This window comes from Pisolithus orientalis, assembly GCF_024613125.1.
Source record: "Pisolithus orientalis strain OTSU chromosome Unknown F5J12scaffold_14, whole genome shotgun sequence".
NCBI classification, from domain to species: domain Eukaryota; kingdom Fungi; phylum Basidiomycota; class Agaricomycetes; order Boletales; family Pisolithaceae; genus Pisolithus; species Pisolithus orientalis.
This window is the reverse complement of record NW_026260795.1, coordinates 24,083-41,947: the sequence shown is the minus strand read 5'-3', so window position 1 is coordinate 41,947 and position 17,865 is coordinate 24,083. Positions and strand designations below refer to the sequence as shown.

At 48.2% G+C, this 17,865-nt stretch overlaps 7 protein-coding genes across 7 annotated transcripts; 2 read left to right on the top strand and 5 right to left on the bottom strand.

Annotated features, from left to right (window-relative positions):
* Positions 1–43: 43 nt before the first annotated feature.
* On the bottom strand, positions 44–670 carry F5J12DRAFT_94577 (ribosomal protein S8). The gene is made up of 2 exons (XM_051749740.1): positions 151–670; positions 44–97 (listed from the first exon to the last, which is right to left on the bottom strand). Exon 1 carries the CDS (start codon positions 629–631, stop codon positions 167–169), a length of 465 nt encoding a protein of 154 aa, XP_051599846.1. The 5' UTR covers positions 632–670; the 3' UTR covers positions 44–97; positions 151–166.
* Positions 671–736: 66 nt separating this feature from the next.
* Positions 737–2,399, top strand: F5J12DRAFT_94282 (uracil-DNA glycosylase-like protein). The gene is made up of 7 exons (XM_051749705.1): positions 737–1,125; positions 1,187–1,205; positions 1,255–1,334; positions 1,405–1,562; positions 1,619–1,913; positions 1,965–2,032; positions 2,084–2,399. The coding sequence occupies exons 1-7, from the start codon at positions 768–770 to the stop codon at positions 2,201–2,203; spliced, it is 1,098 nt and encodes a 365-aa protein (XP_051599845.1). The 5' UTR covers positions 737–767; the 3' UTR covers positions 2,204–2,399.
* A 144-nt stretch (positions 2,400–2,543) lies between these two features.
* F5J12DRAFT_782774 (uncharacterized protein) lies at positions 2,544–4,548 on the bottom strand (the record flags this gene model as incomplete). Its single annotated transcript, XM_051742759.1, has 17 exons — positions 2,544–2,770; positions 2,850–2,904; positions 2,956–3,013; positions 3,057–3,101; positions 3,151–3,260; positions 3,285–3,348; positions 3,462–3,473; positions 3,523–3,547; positions 3,599–3,639; positions 3,763–3,788; positions 3,842–3,859; positions 3,912–3,921; positions 3,978–4,043; positions 4,224–4,291; positions 4,344–4,368; positions 4,432–4,465; positions 4,506–4,548. 17 exons carry the CDS (start codon positions 4,546–4,548, stop codon positions 2,544–2,546), a joined length of 927 nt encoding a protein of 308 aa, XP_051599844.1.
* A 1,539-nt stretch (positions 4,549–6,087) lies between these two features.
* Positions 6,088–9,014, bottom strand: F5J12DRAFT_782773 (uncharacterized protein; the record flags this gene model as incomplete). Its single annotated transcript, XM_051742758.1, has 19 exons — positions 6,088–6,218; positions 6,295–6,349; positions 6,407–6,434; positions 6,493–6,552; positions 6,606–6,715; positions 6,771–6,807; positions 6,993–7,045; positions 7,075–7,115; positions 7,164–7,207; positions 7,243–7,268; positions 7,321–7,338; positions 7,618–7,627; positions 7,710–7,786; positions 7,928–7,961; positions 8,087–8,170; positions 8,356–8,494; positions 8,575–8,686; positions 8,873–8,915; positions 8,950–9,014. 19 exons carry the CDS (start codon positions 9,012–9,014, stop codon positions 6,088–6,090), a joined length of 1,167 nt encoding a protein of 388 aa, XP_051599843.1.
* A 150-nt stretch (positions 9,015–9,164) lies between these two features.
* F5J12DRAFT_782772 (uncharacterized protein) lies at positions 9,165–10,504 on the bottom strand (the record flags this gene model as incomplete). The annotated part of the gene is made up of 4 exons (XM_051742757.1): positions 9,165–9,478; positions 9,605–9,738; positions 9,916–10,012; positions 10,282–10,504. 4 exons carry the CDS (start codon positions 10,502–10,504, stop codon positions 9,165–9,167), a joined length of 768 nt encoding a protein of 255 aa, XP_051599842.1.
* A 580-nt stretch (positions 10,505–11,084) lies between these two features.
* Positions 11,085–13,603, bottom strand: F5J12DRAFT_93808 (uncharacterized protein). The gene is made up of 19 exons (XM_051749643.1): positions 13,408–13,603; positions 13,310–13,343; positions 13,222–13,246; positions 13,106–13,173; positions 13,026–13,054; positions 12,954–12,979; positions 12,860–12,903; positions 12,794–12,803; positions 12,724–12,741; positions 12,645–12,670; positions 12,569–12,594; positions 12,480–12,520; positions 12,399–12,423; positions 12,179–12,285; positions 12,018–12,127; positions 11,909–11,968; positions 11,823–11,850; positions 11,717–11,771; positions 11,085–11,658 (listed from the first exon to the last, which is right to left on the bottom strand). The coding sequence occupies exons 1-19, from the start codon at positions 13,427–13,429 to the stop codon at positions 11,411–11,413; spliced, it is 1,002 nt and encodes a 333-aa protein (XP_051599841.1). The 5' UTR covers positions 13,430–13,603; the 3' UTR covers positions 11,085–11,410.
* A 379-nt stretch (positions 13,604–13,982) lies between these two features.
* F5J12DRAFT_94416 (uncharacterized protein) lies at positions 13,983–14,912 on the top strand. The gene is made up of 6 exons (XM_051749720.1): positions 13,983–14,171; positions 14,221–14,295; positions 14,348–14,397; positions 14,470–14,499; positions 14,556–14,792; positions 14,851–14,912. The coding sequence occupies exons 1-5, from the start codon at positions 14,109–14,111 to the stop codon at positions 14,713–14,715; spliced, it is 378 nt and encodes a 125-aa protein (XP_051599840.1). The 5' UTR covers positions 13,983–14,108; the 3' UTR covers positions 14,716–14,792; positions 14,851–14,912.
* The last annotated feature ends 2,953 nt before the right edge of the window (positions 14,913–17,865 follow it).

Sequence of the window (17,865 nt, the reverse complement as noted above, 5' to 3'; positions counted from 1 at the left end):
ATTCCTGTGGCATGTCTGTGGTGTATAGTTGCTCCGTTCATTGCCGAACGGGAAGCGGATAATATGTATGATATATGAATAAGTGTGAAAGAATAGGCTGGGATAAAAGTGAGGAATAGTATTGTGAACCACATGACAGTGAACACTGACCGTACAGCGGCAATATTCACCGTGCCCTGCAAACCACTTCTCCGGGAATGCCCAACAGCAACGCCTCCTTAGCCTCCAGCCACTCATGTTCCTTCTTCTTCGTCCGAACCACCGCAATCTCTCCCATTCCCAAAGGTTTTATCGTCTGCGCTCTCCGACCACTACATATCCTTCTTATTTCGCCAAGGTCCATGAAGACGCGCCGGCTAGGCATGCTAATGAGGCTCATATGTGAGAGAACAGGTCTGTCGTCACGGTATTTGAGTTCTGCCCATATCCGCCGCTGTGCTTCGCCGACGCGTTCGAAATCGGATGGTGAAGGGGCTGAGATGGTCCCACGAGTGATGTTACTGAGAAAACCGGCACGAAATAGGATGGAAAGGATTCCGAGATTCTGCGTGGAATGGTCGACGGCTACGAAGCGGTGTCGCGCGCGGAACGCATTTGGGAGACGCGCGCAGAGGTCGTAGGGGAGCGGCATCAGAGACTCGTCGACTTGCAGAGGAAAAGAAAAGTTTGGCTAAACCCGTTGCTTATGTAAGCGACCGCCCCGATCACTTCCAGCGCCCAGGGGGAGCCCGTGAAATGGTATCTGCGAGCTCACACTTTGATCGGAAATGAGTTTCAAACATGGCATTGCCGATTTTCGGTTCTGTCCTGACTCGGAACGAGAAGTGTCAGTAACTAGGCGTGTACTCCGTCCGCAAAAGACACGGGCAACCCATGACAATACCGAAGCCGGGGTATCCCAGTCCCTCTCTGAGATACCCGAATGCCTCGATGACGACATCCCTGCGTCAACGAGAAAGCGTAAAAGAAAACCGGAAGATAATAAAACACAAGAGGGTGACTCGATAGCAGCGGTATCCCCAAAGCCCAGGCGCACGAACAAGAAACCAAAGCGAGGGTATGCGGATCCGGAGGTATACGCTCATCTCCATCTCCTTCAAGATTATCTACAAGAAAATCTCGACGGTACGTATGACGATTTCTTAGAAAGAACGTATAACACGACATCTTGTTTTCTCATTCCCAGTCGTTTTTTGTGGTATAAAGTGGGCCACTACCTTGTTATCTGTGTCTTTTCGATGCTGAAGTGGGTAGCCCGGGTTACATGTCTGCCGAGACAGGTCATCATTTCGCAAATCCGACGAACCACTTCTGGCGCTGCTTGTATCATTCAGGTGATTCCTACTTCCGGCGTCGTCCACTCAGAACGTAGACAATGCGACTGACTATATAATTTGCCATCAGGATTGACCTCGACCTTGTTGCCTCCATCCGAGGACTATTCATTGCCTGAAAGGTACAATCTTGGTCTGGTATTTATGCCCCTCCACCGTAATTTTTCCTTTCTGTCGCTCACGAACATGGTATCGCAGACCAATATTGTGGATAGGCCGTCTGCAGAGGTATCTGCTGCACCCGGTAGAGCTCTGCATATATACTTGATGACCTATTTGCTTAGGCAGCGGAGCTCTCGATGTCAGAAATGAAGGCTGCAATTCCAGTCTTCCTTAGAAAGATCTCCCGCTACAGGCCGCGTTTCGTCTGTTTCGTGGGGATGAGGATATGGACAGTAATCAGGAAAGCCCTGGGTCAATTGCAGCTATCTTCCGGTTCGTGTTCCTCCGAATCCCAAGGTGGGGGAGATAGGGAACGCAAGGCCAGAAAAAATGGAAAGGGCAGCGGGAACGGAAGTAAACAAGAAAAGGACCGCTTGGGGTTGCAGCCGTACAAGCTCGTCTATCCAGCCGAGGCCGGTAAGCCTTTGCCCGTTTTTCAGAATTACCAGTGCTCTCACGTGCGTTCAGGGAGGCTGGCAAGTGAGACATTCTTTTTCGTGGTCCCCAGCACCTCTGGGAGAGTCGTGAAATACCAAGTGAGTAAGGTTTGTTCTGTCTAGACCCTGCGACTCATATCTGAACTCCAGTTCTCCGATAAAATCAGCTATTTTTCTGAGCTACACGAGTTACTTCGGAAGTCACCGTCTGCGATTGGCGCCCAAAATATGCTGCCAATATCAGTAGAGACGCTTGGACAAGATATGTGAACTCGAATTATTCCTATCAATCTGCGGTATTCAAGTTGGAACATCTAAACATCTATCTAGCATGGTTGTTGTACTAAGCATCGTAACGATCCACCAGATGGTTCACCTATGTGGCAGAGATGTTTTGTTGAGTCCTTTTCTGTTATCTATCCTACTGCCATTAGGTGCGGACGAAGACAGTGTAGGAGATCACGCCTGAACCAGTTCCTCGCGACACCAAGTGTGACGGCCAGTCCTTGCCTACATATGTATTGTGGGCCGTCCTTTATGTCGATGCTGATCGACGCGAACGACACGTCGCGAATTGGATAGAAAGTGCGCATTCTAGCGCCAGAGAGAATTACACCTCTCCCTCTCTTCGCAACACCATAGTCTTTCCGTGTGCCGGGTTGATGGTAACCTCGATGACAGGCCCTTCGTGTATGCCAAATAGCCTTGCGCTATCCCCCGTAGTCTCTTCATGCTCAGGAAGCCTCGGCGGATTCGCGAAGCGCACAGTACTGATGCGTAGATCTGACAGGGTACCGGAAACCTGGGATCGAAGGTATTGTCGAGTGTTCAGTGATGCTAGAAGTGAGTTGGGATATACTATTCAATAGTCAGCTGGAGTGTTATGTCCATTGCGCGCAAAGCATGGAAGACTGACACCCTTGAGCAACGAGGTCTAATGCCATTATCCATGCATCTTGGTGCTCGAAGGCCTGAAGGAGGCGTGAGAGTGACATAGTCATCTCGCAGTATGGCACACGCACCACGGCGAGCTCTCCAATGGCGACTAGTCTACGATGAAAAGCCTGAATCAGGCCACAGCTACAAACAGAGGAGAGATGGAACTTACAATGTCAGCACACACCGGTTAACAGCGTAGATGATAAGTGTATTCAAGAGGCGCTTTGTGCTAAAGCAGACGTCATTAGAAATGAACCACTGAAGTGGACCGGAGTTACCTTGGAAATGCAGAGTCAGAGCGACTGCTGTAGAAGAGTACACAAAGTGACACGGTAATCAGGACCTCAGTTAGTACGATGATGGCAAAAGCCGGGGTTAGAACGTAAAGCTAGGAAGAAGTCAGCCGATGCACCAATTTCTCTCCTAATGGAATTACCGAGATCTGTGTAAGGGCGCTGGTCTTGTGAATGACGAACCTATACACAAGGATCAGCATTTCTGTGAGCATAGTTGGACAAGTCAAGTACTCCAGAACAACTGCCGCTGCCTCTTGGTTAGAATAGACCTCTCGCGACAAAAAAAGACAAACCCATGCCAAACCCTGTTGAAATACCATTATAAATGCTTCCTAAACTCAATAAAGAACGTACCAATCTGACCCAGTATTAATAGCATCTGTCACAGCTCCGTCATTGCATGATATGATTGCCACGACAATGTACTCACAACTGGGGCGGTCACCCACCACTTCACGTGAGGGCGACAAACTGGACGCTGTCAGAAAAGTCCCGAGAGGCAGGTTAATACGACCTACGGTAATATATTTGATGGACGAAGAAGCTGGTAGCATCTAGCTTAAAAACGTCAAGCCATAATAGACAGTAACTTACCATTGTACTACAGCAACCACAAGTACCTGTAATACTGCTAAATCTTGTCATAGACAGTTTTGAGATGAGGGGAACGCACATGCACCAGAACCGATGCCTAGGTGTTCATGTCAGCGGCGGCTCCCGGGTAAAAATTTGGGTATGCATACTTGAAATGACCTGCCACATCTCATCAATGGCAAGCAATCTCAATTAAGACAGAGAAGTATACGAACCAAACAATATATCCCAAACTCGCCGGAATGCCGTAGTTAGTTATCTGCCGAATTTGAGAATGACAACTACGAGGACCAAGTGGGATGGTTTCACCAAATAGTAATACAACATATGACACACTGATCGACCGTTAGCCATGCGTTCACTTGCACACCAAGTACGTACTGAACAAAACATGTAGGGTATCAAGAATCCTGACTTCACATGAGCAGATCTGACTGGCGTCCCAAGTTGGCGTAACTCACCATATGGCAGCAACCAGGAGCTTTGTGGCCGAGGCGTCCTCGGGGTATTGCATGTAATACACGTAAGTCTATATAGTCAGTGAGTCGGGCACTAGGCTGAACATTAGGTTTAAAACGTACCTGGAGAGTTGCTATGCCATATAACCTTGACAGGAAGTAAGGTGATGAGAGGAGGATATGTGAGGAGGTCAAGCAAAGCCACACATACATGGCGGAGACCAAACCTCCGATGAGGGCAGAACCTATGCAAATACATGAGCGGTCAAGATTGTGGCCAGCTACTCTTGCATTGAAGGTCTTCACCGAACCCGCCTGGAATGCCCATGTCGTTTGGGTGTCCTAAATAAGGGAAACTTGTTGATGAATTCGTTGCGAAATGTGGTGATCGAGGAGTGATTACTGAAGCGCTGATAAGGGAGCAGTCCTGCCCTATCTTTATGCGAAGGCCGCATTACATAGTATGATCCGAGCACTTGGACCGTCCTCGTGCAGCTTTGAAAGATCTTGAAACACTAGATGTAATCTTGTGATTGGGTGGGGCGCAGCTTAGTGTGTAAGATGACAGAAATAGTACAAGTCTTACAAACAATGAACTCCAAACCTGTCCACGAACAGGAAATCGTTGGATGCCGGCCTCTGAACATTGGGAGGTAGCGAGTGGTTGGGGAAATGTCAATTCAAGTATTCGTTCGTGGTGTTGTAACTTGGCAAGTGCTCACCATCCTATGCCACATTATACCCATGACAAGCACTCACACTGACAACAACCTATCAAGCACACTTTAACTAAAGCTCCAACCTTTGAAAATTATTCAACCGCCAAATACAACTTTCCCCCAGCTCCGCAACAGGTTTTCTTTTCACACACTGCATCCCGGTTGCTAGCGATAACGCAAAGCGGGGACACAAGAGGGGAGGCATGCGTTGAGCACTGGGGCCGCATCACTGCTAGTAAGACAGTTCGATGCGGATATTGGTTTTTCGTTTGATCTCCGTTCGACGTGAGACGATCAGGTGGTGAGCGTAGTGACTTCCACTGGTTGCAACACTAACCTCCTATTTTGAAACCTAGAGCTGATGCGCTGAAGCGGGAAGGAAACAAAAGACTAAGGTCGGTATTCCTTTGGCGAGGGACTCCCTTACGTCAAATGCGATGATCAGCAAGGCCAACGCCAGTGACGACAGCTCTCAGAATGCGTCCAGAGTGACTACTTGTGGCCAGTCCTGAATTCGAATGGGCTTCATCACATCATCCAGAACGCCGTTGGACTCTCCTCGCTCCCACTGCCATTGCCCTGCGCGTCCTTAATTCAACACCAGAGACAACTAGCTGACTGTCGGATCAAACCAATTGGTCGTATCTATGGTACCATGCTGTCATCCTCTGATGTCTTTCGGACGACAGATCACGCTCCAGTTATAACTAGTACTCATGGACGGGAGCTCGAAGGTCCCGCTGAGCTTTGTGGTGGCTAATCGGCTCACTTACGCAAACCAGTTTTTACACCTTCTGTGTCCACCTATTCCATTTGCTACGGTCCTCAGGCGACATAGGTACCTCGGGAAATGAAGCATGTGGCATTCAGCGGACAACCATGATCTCTCTACCTTGCGAGCCCTACGGATGTAGAGACTGCACCTTAATTTTGTGGCATCAGAGTAGTCCTTTGATATGGTGAGGTGATAATGGACTGTGTCAATCCTATATTTTATTGATATTGATCCATGCGAATGACACGCCGTCATGGATAGATTGGAGAGCGCCGATTTCAGGGATGGAGTATACACAGCATTAGGTTACACTAGGGAGGTTGTACCGTAAACAATGACCCTCCGTGAGCCTTACTGCGAGGCAAGAGGAGTATCATGCATGCACGTGATGTTCTCTTTCTTCTGAAAGTTTCGGCAGCTTCACCAAGTGGACAGCATTAATGCGTTCGTTTGGCCCAGAACCCAAAACCCGAGATTGCAGGTATTGTCGGGTATTCAACGATGCTAGAAGCGAGTTCGTGTATACTAACCAATAGTGAGATGGAGTGTTCTCAGTGCTCGCAAGGCACGGATGACTGACATTTTCCAATGATGAAGTCCAATCCCATTGCCAATGTATCTCGATGATCAATGCTCTGTAGGTAGGCAGTGTGAGAGGGTAACATAGTCATCTTGCAACGGGTAGTACACACCATGGTAAGCTCTACAATGGTGACTAGTCTACCACGAAAAGGTAGAACCAAGTTACAGTTACAAACGAAGGAGGGATCAAACTTACAAAGTCAGCAAACCCCGGTTAATAGCATAAATGATAAGCGTGTTCAAAAGACGCTTCGTTCTAACACAAGGTTTTCTTAAGGAGTGACCACTGACACGCCGGACCGGACTCACCCTGAAAATGCAGAGCGAGAACCACTGTCACGCAAAAGTATGCAGAGTGACACCGTAATCAGACTCTCAGAAAGTATGAGGGTCGCCGCCAAGGGTATTACAATGGAAAACTAAAGAATAGAAACTCGTGAGCTGGTACACCGATTTCTCTGTCAGATGAATTACCCTAATCTGTGTGACATTGATCGTGTCATCGATGAACCTAATCACAGATCAATATTCCGGAGGAAACGGTTAAACGGATAGGAGTACATCATAACCACCATTCCTATTTGTTGATTAGAATAGGTCTGACATGGTGAAAGGAACAGGACAAACCCATGCCAAACCCTTTGAAAATCATATCATTGGGAATACTTCATTGGTGATGGAATGAATAAAACTCACCGAAGTGAACCAGTACTAATAGTAGCTATCGCAACCATGTCACTGGACGATATCTGCCATCACAAGTAATGTGTACACTCACAATTGGGGCTGTCACCAACCACTTCACTTGAGGGCGACAAACTGAATAACAATCAACAAAGTCTTGACAGGTAGCTGAATGCGACATACGGTAATATATTTTATGTGCGAAGAAGCTAGTAGCATTCGCTCTACTATAAGCACCGGCGTGGAATGGTTAGTCACTTACCATTGAACTATGGAAACCACAAGCAACTGTAATGCTACTTAACCTTGTTAAATGATTCTAGAAATGAAAGAAACGCACATTCACCAGAACTACCACCTAAGCGGAGAAAACATTCTAAATCAGCGATTGGTAGTAAATTGGATAGGCATGGTAGTACCGGTGATGACCTGCCATTTCCCATCAGTAGGTGGAAGCTTTAAAATGGAAATCATACAAACCAGATAATATACTCCAAACTCGTCGGAACCCCATAATTGATTATCTGCAGTGATTGAGTACAACAGTTACGGGAAGTAGACGTGTCTGCTTCACCAGGTAGTAATACAACATATGACACACTAATCAACCATTAGCCATCCATTCACTTGAACATACCAAATACCCACTGAACGAGACGTGTAGGGTATCAAGAGTCCTGGCCTCTCATGAGCAGATTGTACGGGTGCCCCAGGGTGCAGTTAACTCACCATATGGCAGCGACCAGGAACTTCACGGTCGAGGTATCCTCAGAGTAGTACATGAAATACACATAAGTCTTTATAACCTAGTAAGTAGAGCACGAGCCTAAACATTCCATCCAAAACTCCCCTGGAGAGTCGTTATGCCATATAACCTTGACATGGAACAAGGACGTCAGACTCAGAGGGAAAACGTGATAAAACCACGCAAGCAACACACTACACACATGGCAGAGACCAAACCCCCAATGAGAGTAGATCCTATTACGAACAAATGAGCACACAAGACCACACTTGGCTATGTCGTGAAGGAACTCACCAAACCCGCCGGGGATACCCATTTCGTTTGGGTAGTTTGTATAAGGGGAGCTCGTCAATAAACTCACTGTGGACTGTGGATAGTGAAGTGATGGGGCGTAGCGAGAGCCTTCTGATCAATCCCGTATTTCTTTAAACGACGACGATGACGGCTGCATTAATATGATCAGGGGAACCCGCATTGCCTCGAGCAGTGCATTTCACGAGGTAGACACGGATGACGGAAGCTCGATTAACTCCCCAGCACTGCCTTTCCTGAGCACCGACACCTTCGGCCTCACGATGGACTTGCCGTCATCAGAAAAAAACCGAGACATGGATGGCAAACGAAACATACTATACCGACAACTCGTTGTTTGAGCCGTCGTCCAAATCTGCAAGTTCTGTAGGCCATGAGACCAAGAGCAAGCTACATAATTCCGATGTTGGACAAGCAGTTACAGGGTGCTGGATCTGAATCGTGTCGGGGAGGGTGACTGTGAGACGCAAGTCCAAATGGGCATTAAAAAGTGATGGCTTGGCATCACTCTGGCCATAGAGAGGTGATAGAATTTACGAAACGTCAACTCAACCAAGTTCACCCCTGGGTCGAAACTCATCCATGGTGTTCCAGCCTTCCAGGCAATATTGTCAGAGCCCGTTTGCAAATAGAAGGCTGGTAGCCAGACCTGAAGGTAGTGATCTGAGCATGCTACAATTGAAGGCAATCGTCCCATCTTTTCTCCCGCCCTCAAGTGGGGGATACCCTGTGGTGGTGGAGCGCATCAGTGACCGTTGTGGCATTCTCCTCACAGGTGAGGTTTTTGCTGCAGGGTCAAAGGCAGTACAACTCCCACTGCTGTCGGAGTACATACCCTGACCAGAATGAACATGCAATAAGAGATGCTTGCGAAACACCTCCAATTATCATCGTCATCACCCCGGCACACACGTCGATTGACCCTCCACGACAACCAATAACTCATGGCACCATGCTATCTCCTCCAATGTTTTCATGGTGCTCTGATTTTAGCCTGAACACCCTCGTGCAGACGGGTGGCCGTTCATATTCAGCACGGCACTATCTACCAGTGCAACAGCCTTACTCTATCTTCGGTTGTCTTGGGTTTCGCTCCCGTCCCTCCACCGGCCACTCATTTATAGGGTTCAAAAGTAGGAAGATGGCTCCTTGTAGCGACAGAGTAGCATTTGGAATACAGGTACATATGCTAGTAACATGTCCTCCTTCTGACGTGCCTCGCACTCGTCTTTCGTCGCCATCGAAATAGCATAGACGACGGAGTTGATGCCAGAACAATCGCTGGGGACGAGTCCATGGCAGTTTTCCCACCGTGCGCGAATGTATTGGGCTTCTTTCTGGTAATTGCCCTTTGCATCTCTACATCTGCCCTTGCGTAGCCGTTTGACCGCATCTTGTACACAGCCCTCCCCGCCATGGTGAGTGCATGTTTCACGGTCCGCTTGTCTATTGTGCAGGCAGTGCCGACAACGATGAATACTGCCATCACCAGCTCGCTTCTAGCATCACTGAACACCCGGGAATACCTTCGATCCCAAGGTGGAATTACCATGTCCAGTCTACGCACGCATGAGTGCTATCCACTTTGCAAACTTGCCGAAGCTTCCGGGGGACGTCGAGAGTTCTAGGGATGGAGCAAGGTCGTTTGGCGTGCTCGAGATGGCTGTTATGATATGACCACCGATCCTACGCTTGATAAAACTACGACATTGCGAAGAGAGGCAGAGTTGTAATTAGAAGGTAAGTTCTAGTAGTTCCATGCAGTATCCGTAATTCGATCTTTTCCCCACAACATGACACAGTGTAGCAATGAAATATCCCGAACCTGGAAGCTGCTTCTCTTGTCCTGTGGCTCTGACAATCTATGGTAAGCCTCACCCACACAGAAGTAGCAGCCAGTGGTCTAGTTTTCCTCTGTGAATGAGCTTCGGAGGCGGCCATCCACATAAGATGCCCTGTGAAGTGGCGCCGCTATCTGTCATTCGATCTCAAGATCGCATAGGTGGCTAGAAGACTGTGCACTGTGCAACATTATTTTTGAGAGGCAGGACGGGAGAACCGAAGTGGAGCCAAAGACTGTTGGGTCGTACTTCTCCATGGAAAGCTCCGACAACTGCCACTCATGGCAGTTCCATGGAATCTCAGTATCAGCAGAACATCGAAGGAACGGTTGATGTTCCTTTGATAACAAAATTTCACGATTCAAATGCATCAACAAGGCCAGTTGAACTTCTCTCAAAATACGTCCAATACGTCCAAACTCATGACGGTTCGTAGCCAGTCGTGATGTTGAGCCGTTCTCATGATTGCGCCGTGGTCTAGGTTGCCGCCAACTATCCCCCTCGCTGCCGTCGTCATCGCCCTGCTCGTTCTCAGTCGTCCTTGCAACTCCGAGGACCCCTGCGCACGCTTGGACCGTCCTGGCCAGCACCCCAACCCATTCGATCGCATTTGCTGGTTCATCCATGGCTGAATGCTGCCCGCCTCCGCTCTCTTTTGGACAATACGTTACGCCCTGGTTTCAGCTACTATACACGGATTGGAGTTCAACGTTCAACAGGGATGCAGTGCACCCAGAACGTGTTGTCTAGGTCCCGTTCGACTACGTGATGGCTCACACACCCAAACTAATTTCTTACATCCAGCTCTTCGATTTGGCAAAGTCCTCCGGTGATAGCGGGTACTTTGGGAAATGACACGCACAACTAACAGGAGAACCATGGTCTCTCTACGTTACAAAGGGTTCGAGATGTAAGGGCCGCACTGTGGCGTGTGCCCTCACAGCAATAGCAGTCCTTTGATACACGAGGCACCATTCCTGTGGATGTCATGGAGCGCCCTGGTATCAAAAACACTAGTCAACACCGTATTGGAAATTAGTTCCCTTTGCAAGCCTCAACACTTGGAAGACAAGAAATCTAAACTCGAATCATTCCTGCCAGTCCGCAGTATTCAAGTTGGAACACTAAACACCTATCTAACGTGATTGTTACACCACGTATCGTAATGATCTACTGGATGGTTCATCTGGCAGACGTGTCTTGTTGTGTCCTTCGCTGTATGTAATCTAATCTACCTACCATCATGTGGCTGCCGTGCAAGTGGAGACCAAGACAGTTTAGGGGAGCAGGCCTGAGCCAGCTCCTAGTGTGAACACAGTCAAAACTTGACTACATATGTACATATCAGTGTTTGGTCGATGCGAATGACGTCCCGCCCGTCGCGAATAGGGAGAGTGGTACACCATGAAGTTGGAATCTAGGAAACGGTATACAGGGGGTTATTATCCCTTATTAGCCTCACTCCATGTAGGGAAGAGTTCAATACACTAGTGGAGACAAAAAAAGGCAGACACAGCGTGGAACTGTTAGAATCACGCCTCTCCCTCTCTTCGCAATACCGTAGTCTTATCGGGTGCCGGGTCGATGTTAATATCAATGGCAGATCCTTCGTGTATGCCAGATAGCCTTGCTCTATCCTGTGAACTCTCTTCATGCCCCGGAAGCTTCGGCAGGTTCGCAAAGCGCATAGTATTGGTGTGTAGATCTGACAGGGTACCTGAAACCTGGAGTTGAAGGTATTGCCGAGTGTTCAGTGATGTTAGAAGTGAATTGGGATACACTATGCAGAGGTGAGCCGAAGTGTTATGCTCATTGCGTACAGAGCATGGAAGACTGACACCCCTGAACAATGAAGTCCAATGCCATTATCCATGCGTCTTGGTGCTCAACGGCCTGGAGGAAGTGTCAGAGTGACATAATCATCTTGCAGTATGGCATACATACAACGGCGAGCTCTCCAACGGCGACTAGTCTACGACGAAAAGCTTGAATCAGGCCACAGCTACAAACAGAAGAGAGACGGAACTTACAATATCAGCACACACCGGTTAACAGCGTAGATGATAAGTGTATTCAGGAGACGCTTTGTGCTAAAGCAGGCGTCATTAGAAATGGACCACTGAGCCGGACCGGAGTTACCTTGGAAATGCAGAGTCAGAGCGACTGCTGTAGAAGAGTACACAAAGTGACACGGTAATCAGGACCTCAATTAGTACGATGATGGCAAAAGCCGGGGTTAGAACGTAAAACTAGGAAGAACCAGTCAGCCGATGCACCAATTTCTCTCTTAATGGAACTACCGAGATCTGCGTAAGGACACTGGTCTTGTGAATGACAAACCTATACACAGGGGTTAACATTTCTGTGAGCATGGTTGGACAAGGGAAGCACTCCAGAACAGCCGCCGCTGCCTCTTGATTAGAATAGGCCTCTCGTGACCGGAAAAAAAAAGGACAAACCTATGCCAAACCCTGTTGAAATATCATTATACATGCTTTCTAAACTCATTAAAGAACGCACCAATCTGACCCAGTATTAATAGCATCTGTCACAATCCTGTTATTGCATGATATGTTTGCCATGGCAAGTAAATGTACTCACAATTGGGGCGGTCACCCACCACTTCACTTGAGGGCGACAGACTAGGTGCCGTCAGACAAGTCCCAAGAGCCGGTTTTAACACGACCTACGGTAATATATTTGATGGACGAAGAAGCTGGTAGCACCTAGTTTATGAACGTCAAGCCATAAGAGACAGTAACTTACCATTGTACTACAGCAACCATAAATACCTGCAGTACTGCTAAATCTTGTCATAAATAGTTTTGAGATGAATGGAACGCACGTGCACCAGAACAGATGCCTAAGCGTTCAAATCAGTGGCGGCTCCTGAGTAAAAGTTTGGGTATGCATACTTGGAATGACCTGCCACATCTCATCAATGGCAAGCAATTTCAATTGAGATAGAATGGTATGCGAACCAAACGATATGCCCCAAACTCTCCGGAATACCGTAGTTGGTTATCTGCCGTGATTGAGAACGGTAGCTACGAGGATTAGACGGGACGGTTTCACCAAATAGTAATACAACATATGACACACTGATCGGCTGTTAGCCATGCGTTCGCTTGTACACCGAGTACTTACTAAATGAAGTATGTAGGGTATCAAGGATCCTGACTTCACATGAGCAGATTTGACCGGCGTCCCAAGTTGGCCTAACTCACCATATGGCAGCAACCAAGAGCTTTGTGGCCGAGGCATCCTCAGGGTATTGCATGTAATACACATAAGTCTATACAACCAATAAGTCGGGCAACTGAACATTAGGTTTAAAACGTGCCTGGAGAATTGCTATGCCATATAACCTTGACAGGAAGTAAGGTAATGAGAGGAGGATATGTGACGAGGTCAAGCAAAGCCATACGTACATGACGGAGATCAACACCCCGACGAGGACAGAACCTGTATTGCAAATACATGAGCGGTCAAGACTGTAGTTAGCTACTTATGAATTGAAGGTCTTCACCGAACCCGCCCGGAATGCCCATGTCGTTTAGTATAAGGGGGACTTGCCAATGAATTCACAGTGGGCCGTGAATGGAGAGCGTGGCGAGGGCCTATCAATCCGTCAACAGAGAAATCCGATTCTATGATTTAAACGACGAAGGCTGCATTAATATAGTCAGGAAAAACCGCGTTACCCCGAGCAGTGCATTTTACGAGGTAGACTAAACCGTGAAAGAACGTTCTCGATGTCAACTCCAAACGTTCCATCCGCAGCTCTATTACATAATAGATAAGATAGACTTCTTGCTGCTGCGGTATAATGTACCTACTTAGAGGTGAGACTGAGCATACACTTAACGCAGCCTTCGCCAGTCGGGCCTGACTCGGAACGGGACGACTAGTGTCAGTGATCATCATGGCTTGGTGTGTGCCTCCGTTCGCAGATGTCGCAGGGAACTCATAACAATACCGAAGCCGAAATATCCCAGTCCCTCAAGGTATCCGAATGCACCAACAACGATACCCCCGCGTCAAGGACAAGGTGTAAAGGAAGACGGGAAGATAGCGAGACACACCAAAAGCCTGGCGACACAGCAGTGGTAAAATTCGTAAGAGCCAAGTGTCCAAACAAGGGATCAAAGCGAGGGTACGTATATCCGGAGGTATCCGCTCATCTCCATTACTCCTTCAAGACGAATCTCGGTGCCGTGCGCATGTAGCATGACATGTTGCCTTCTCTTCCTCCTCTTGCCTGGGCATCCCACTCGTTCTTTGTGGAATAAAGTAGGCCAATACCCTGTTACTTGTGTCTTTTCGATGCTGAAGTGGACAGCACGGGTTACATGTTCGCCGAGATATCAGCTTGCAAATCCGACGAACCACTTCTGGCGTTGCTTGTATCAATGAGGTGATTCCTGCCCCCCCCCCCCCCCCATAAAAAATGCGATTAATTATACCATTCGCCGTCGGGATTGACCTCGACCTTATTGCCATCCGAGGACTACCAAAGGTACAATCTTGGTCTGGTACTTGTCCGCCTTCAGCGTATTTTCCCCTCCATCACTCACAAACAATGGCGCAGAGTAATATTGTGGACAGGGTGCCTGCAGAGGTATCTGCTACACCCGGCAGAGTTCTGCAGACTTGATCATTTCTTTGCCTGGGCAGCGGGGTCTCCGTATCAGAAATGAAAGTCGTGGTTCTAGCTTTCCTTAGAAATATTTCTTGCTACAGGCCGTCTTTCGTCTGTTTCGTGGGTGTGGGGATATGGATAGTCATCCGGAAAGCCCTGCGTCAGCTGCAGGTGGGGACGAAGGTAACGACTTGAGTAATCAGGCCCAACTCGGGGCTAGTTCCTCGCAACGCAAAATGTAACGCTCAGTCCTTGCCTACACATGTATTGTGGTACGTTTTTTTGTCGGTATTAATCAATGTAAATGACATACCGTCGTGAATGGAGTAGAAAGTGCACATTTCAGCACCAGAACCAAGTTGCGGAGTCTGGGCGGCGGTGTACCGGAAATTGTTATCTTCGCATATCGTAGCTGTACGAGCTGGAGAGGGAAAGGTGTGGGATTGGTAGCTGTATGATACGTATGGGCAGGAGTGGGCGAAGGCGCGAAGTGCCTTCCGGCCGTGATGAGAGGGTGATCTGAGACGAGCGTCAGCTGTGGATCCCGGGTTTTAGGAGGGCCTTGTCCGACGCGATGGGCTGACGCTCGGATCCCCAACAGATAGGAGGACAATGGCGTTTACTCATGATACATGTTTGTGGGCTCAGCGGACTGGTGGCATGGCGATGCGTACAAAATCGGTAGCCATTTCTGTAGGCATGGCTTGTATGTATGGTGTGAGGATTTGGTTGTGTTTCCGTAGATAGAGTTGAAATGCGTCGCTTGCCCACCTCCCTTTGACTTTCATAACTTCGAAGGGAACTCCTCGGAGTAGATATTCCAGCATGGCTCCTATCCTCAGTCCGTGTCCGTGTACGTGGTTGTGCCCCGCTGCTTTGGCTAGTTTCTTCATTCGTGAGATGAAAGTGTGGCGGGCTAGCGGTCGATGTTCGCCTCCCTTTTTGTACGCGAATAAGTGACCATTCTCGGGTGGACTGTTGATTAGTAGGTGCCAGGTGAACGCTGCATGGGGGTTGGATGGGCCTGATTGTTTCGCCCAGTTCACCTCTTCTCCCCGGGGGTTAGATTTTGTACTCGACAGTAGGAACACTGTTGTGCTGAGGCCATTTTGGTCGATGTCTTCGCATACTCCTTTGGGGGTGATGTGGAGTGCTGGGTCGAAGGAGTCGAGGCATTTGACAGTGAACTCTCCTACTCTGGCAGCTGCATAGAATATGGTGGTTAGGCAGGTGAAGACTGCTATGTCCATGGGGTCCTTGCTCTGTAGCTGCCTGTGAAAATCACATATCATCTGTACTGTGATTGGTCTCCAGAGGTTCTGATTGGAAGAGGAGGGGGCTATCTTGGTTGCACCTTTTAACATTGTCACTATCTGGTCCTTGTGTATGATCCAGGGCAGACCATTGAGAGTGTGCCAGGCATGCACACTGTAGATGTAGCCATGTATCATCTTGCCTGAGTAGGAGCCAGCTAGGGATGATATGAAGGTGGAGATCAAAATAGTGTCTGCAGGGGCTCTTTCCTCCTCTGGGATGTCCAGGCTATCGCAGAAAACATGGTATACTAGGAGCCCAGCCCCATACAATGCTCTGGTGCTCTCGTTCCATCCCCTGAGGGTGACATCTCAAACCCTATCCCAGAAGTCTGGTGGGATGTTCAGAGACTGTGCAATGCTGGGATGCAGTTGCCATTGCTCTAATCTGCCTTTTGCTGGGCATAATGGCTGCAGTTCAGATGGTTTTGGCATCAGGTTTGTCAGGTAGGGGAGAATGATGGTAGGTTTCTGTGAAGAGTGTGATTGCTGGGCAGCTGGTGTTGTGATGGTGTTAAGGAAATTTATGTTGGACTGTGAAACTGCTGGAGTGTGGGTCATCAAAATTGAATATGAGGTGTGCGATGGGGTCTGGGATTGGGATGGGGGGGAGAGCAAATTCAGAGGGGGGATAGATGCCCTGAGAAGGTTTGTCTGCTGGGTTGTCTTCACTTGGGACATAGTCTGCGAAAATTCTGCACAGGGGAGAGGTGAGTAGAGTGTGGATCCTTCAAAAGGTTTCATTTGTGGGCCTGTTGTTGCTTCATCCTTTCTTCCAAGCCTTGATGACTCCCTCATTGTCCCCAAAGACATGTAGAGGTTTGGGGGAGGGACAGATGTTGAGGAGGTAACATACAAGGAATTCGAAAGCCATGCTCTCTGCCCAACCAATGTCCCTCTTGTCTCCCTTCCAGTTTGCATGCAACTTCCAGGCTCTCCATCTTTCCCTGATGATGATTGCCAGACTGACACTGGAGCTGGCATCTGAAAATGCACAGAGGTCTATTGCTGACAGGTGGATGGGGATGGGGATGGGGAGAGATTGTTGTAGGGTGTTTTTCCACCAGCATAGTTCATTTTGTAAACCTCAAGGTGGAGTGCAGGGCATGAATGGTTTTTCACTGAAAATGGTAAGCATAGCTTGTAGGGATGTTAGGTAAGCACTTCCCCCTGGGATTACTAGCACTGCATGGGCAAGTCTCCTGTGGAGTTTCTGTACCTCTTCTAGGTTATGTGCTTTCTTTTTCAGCCATTCATCTATAGATGTAGTGTATTTCTCTCTTTTGTTTGCTGTGAGACCTACTGTTTTTTCATCTAGGTTCCATAGGAAACCCATGAATGTTTGTGACTGGGAAAATGGGGTGTCCTTGGAGGGTTCCCAGGGTATTCTGAGTTGATCCACTACCACATCAATGTGTTTGAAGGAGTAGGTGTAAGCATCATTGTGCAAGGCAAATTCATTGGTGTCCTCAAAGGTTTTTAGGGGATGGAGGCAATCTTCTGTGAGTTCTTCATGGTCTCCGTTGGCTAGTGTTGCACCTTTGTACCATAGCCATCCATTGTCTATCTTTGTTCCTCCATTTTGTGAGATTGTTTTGGCTTTCTGGGCCCTGATGAGGTTGTATTCAAGTACTTGGGATCTGGGTAAGCATATGAAGAAATGGTCATCTACCCATGCTATTATGGGGCCAATTCCCTCAGCTCACATGATATCTAAACTTGCATCCCTGAGTCCCCCATAGACTCCTGCTGATGGTCCATACCCAAAACACAGTGCTGTATCAACAGCAAAGGTCAGTGGTGTTTCTGAGAGGTGCACTACCAGACCTGGCCACTGGGATGGGTGGATGGGTATTGTCCTATAGGCTTCTGCTACATCTCTTGTTGCTCCTTGGCATCCTGGGGGGAGTGACACTATTAAAGCACATATTGTGAGGAACATTCCCCACATGCATGGGAATAAAGAAGAATCAACACAAGAGTCGATCGAAGCAGTGACACCATGTCTAGGTACAATAGGGTAAGATAGGTT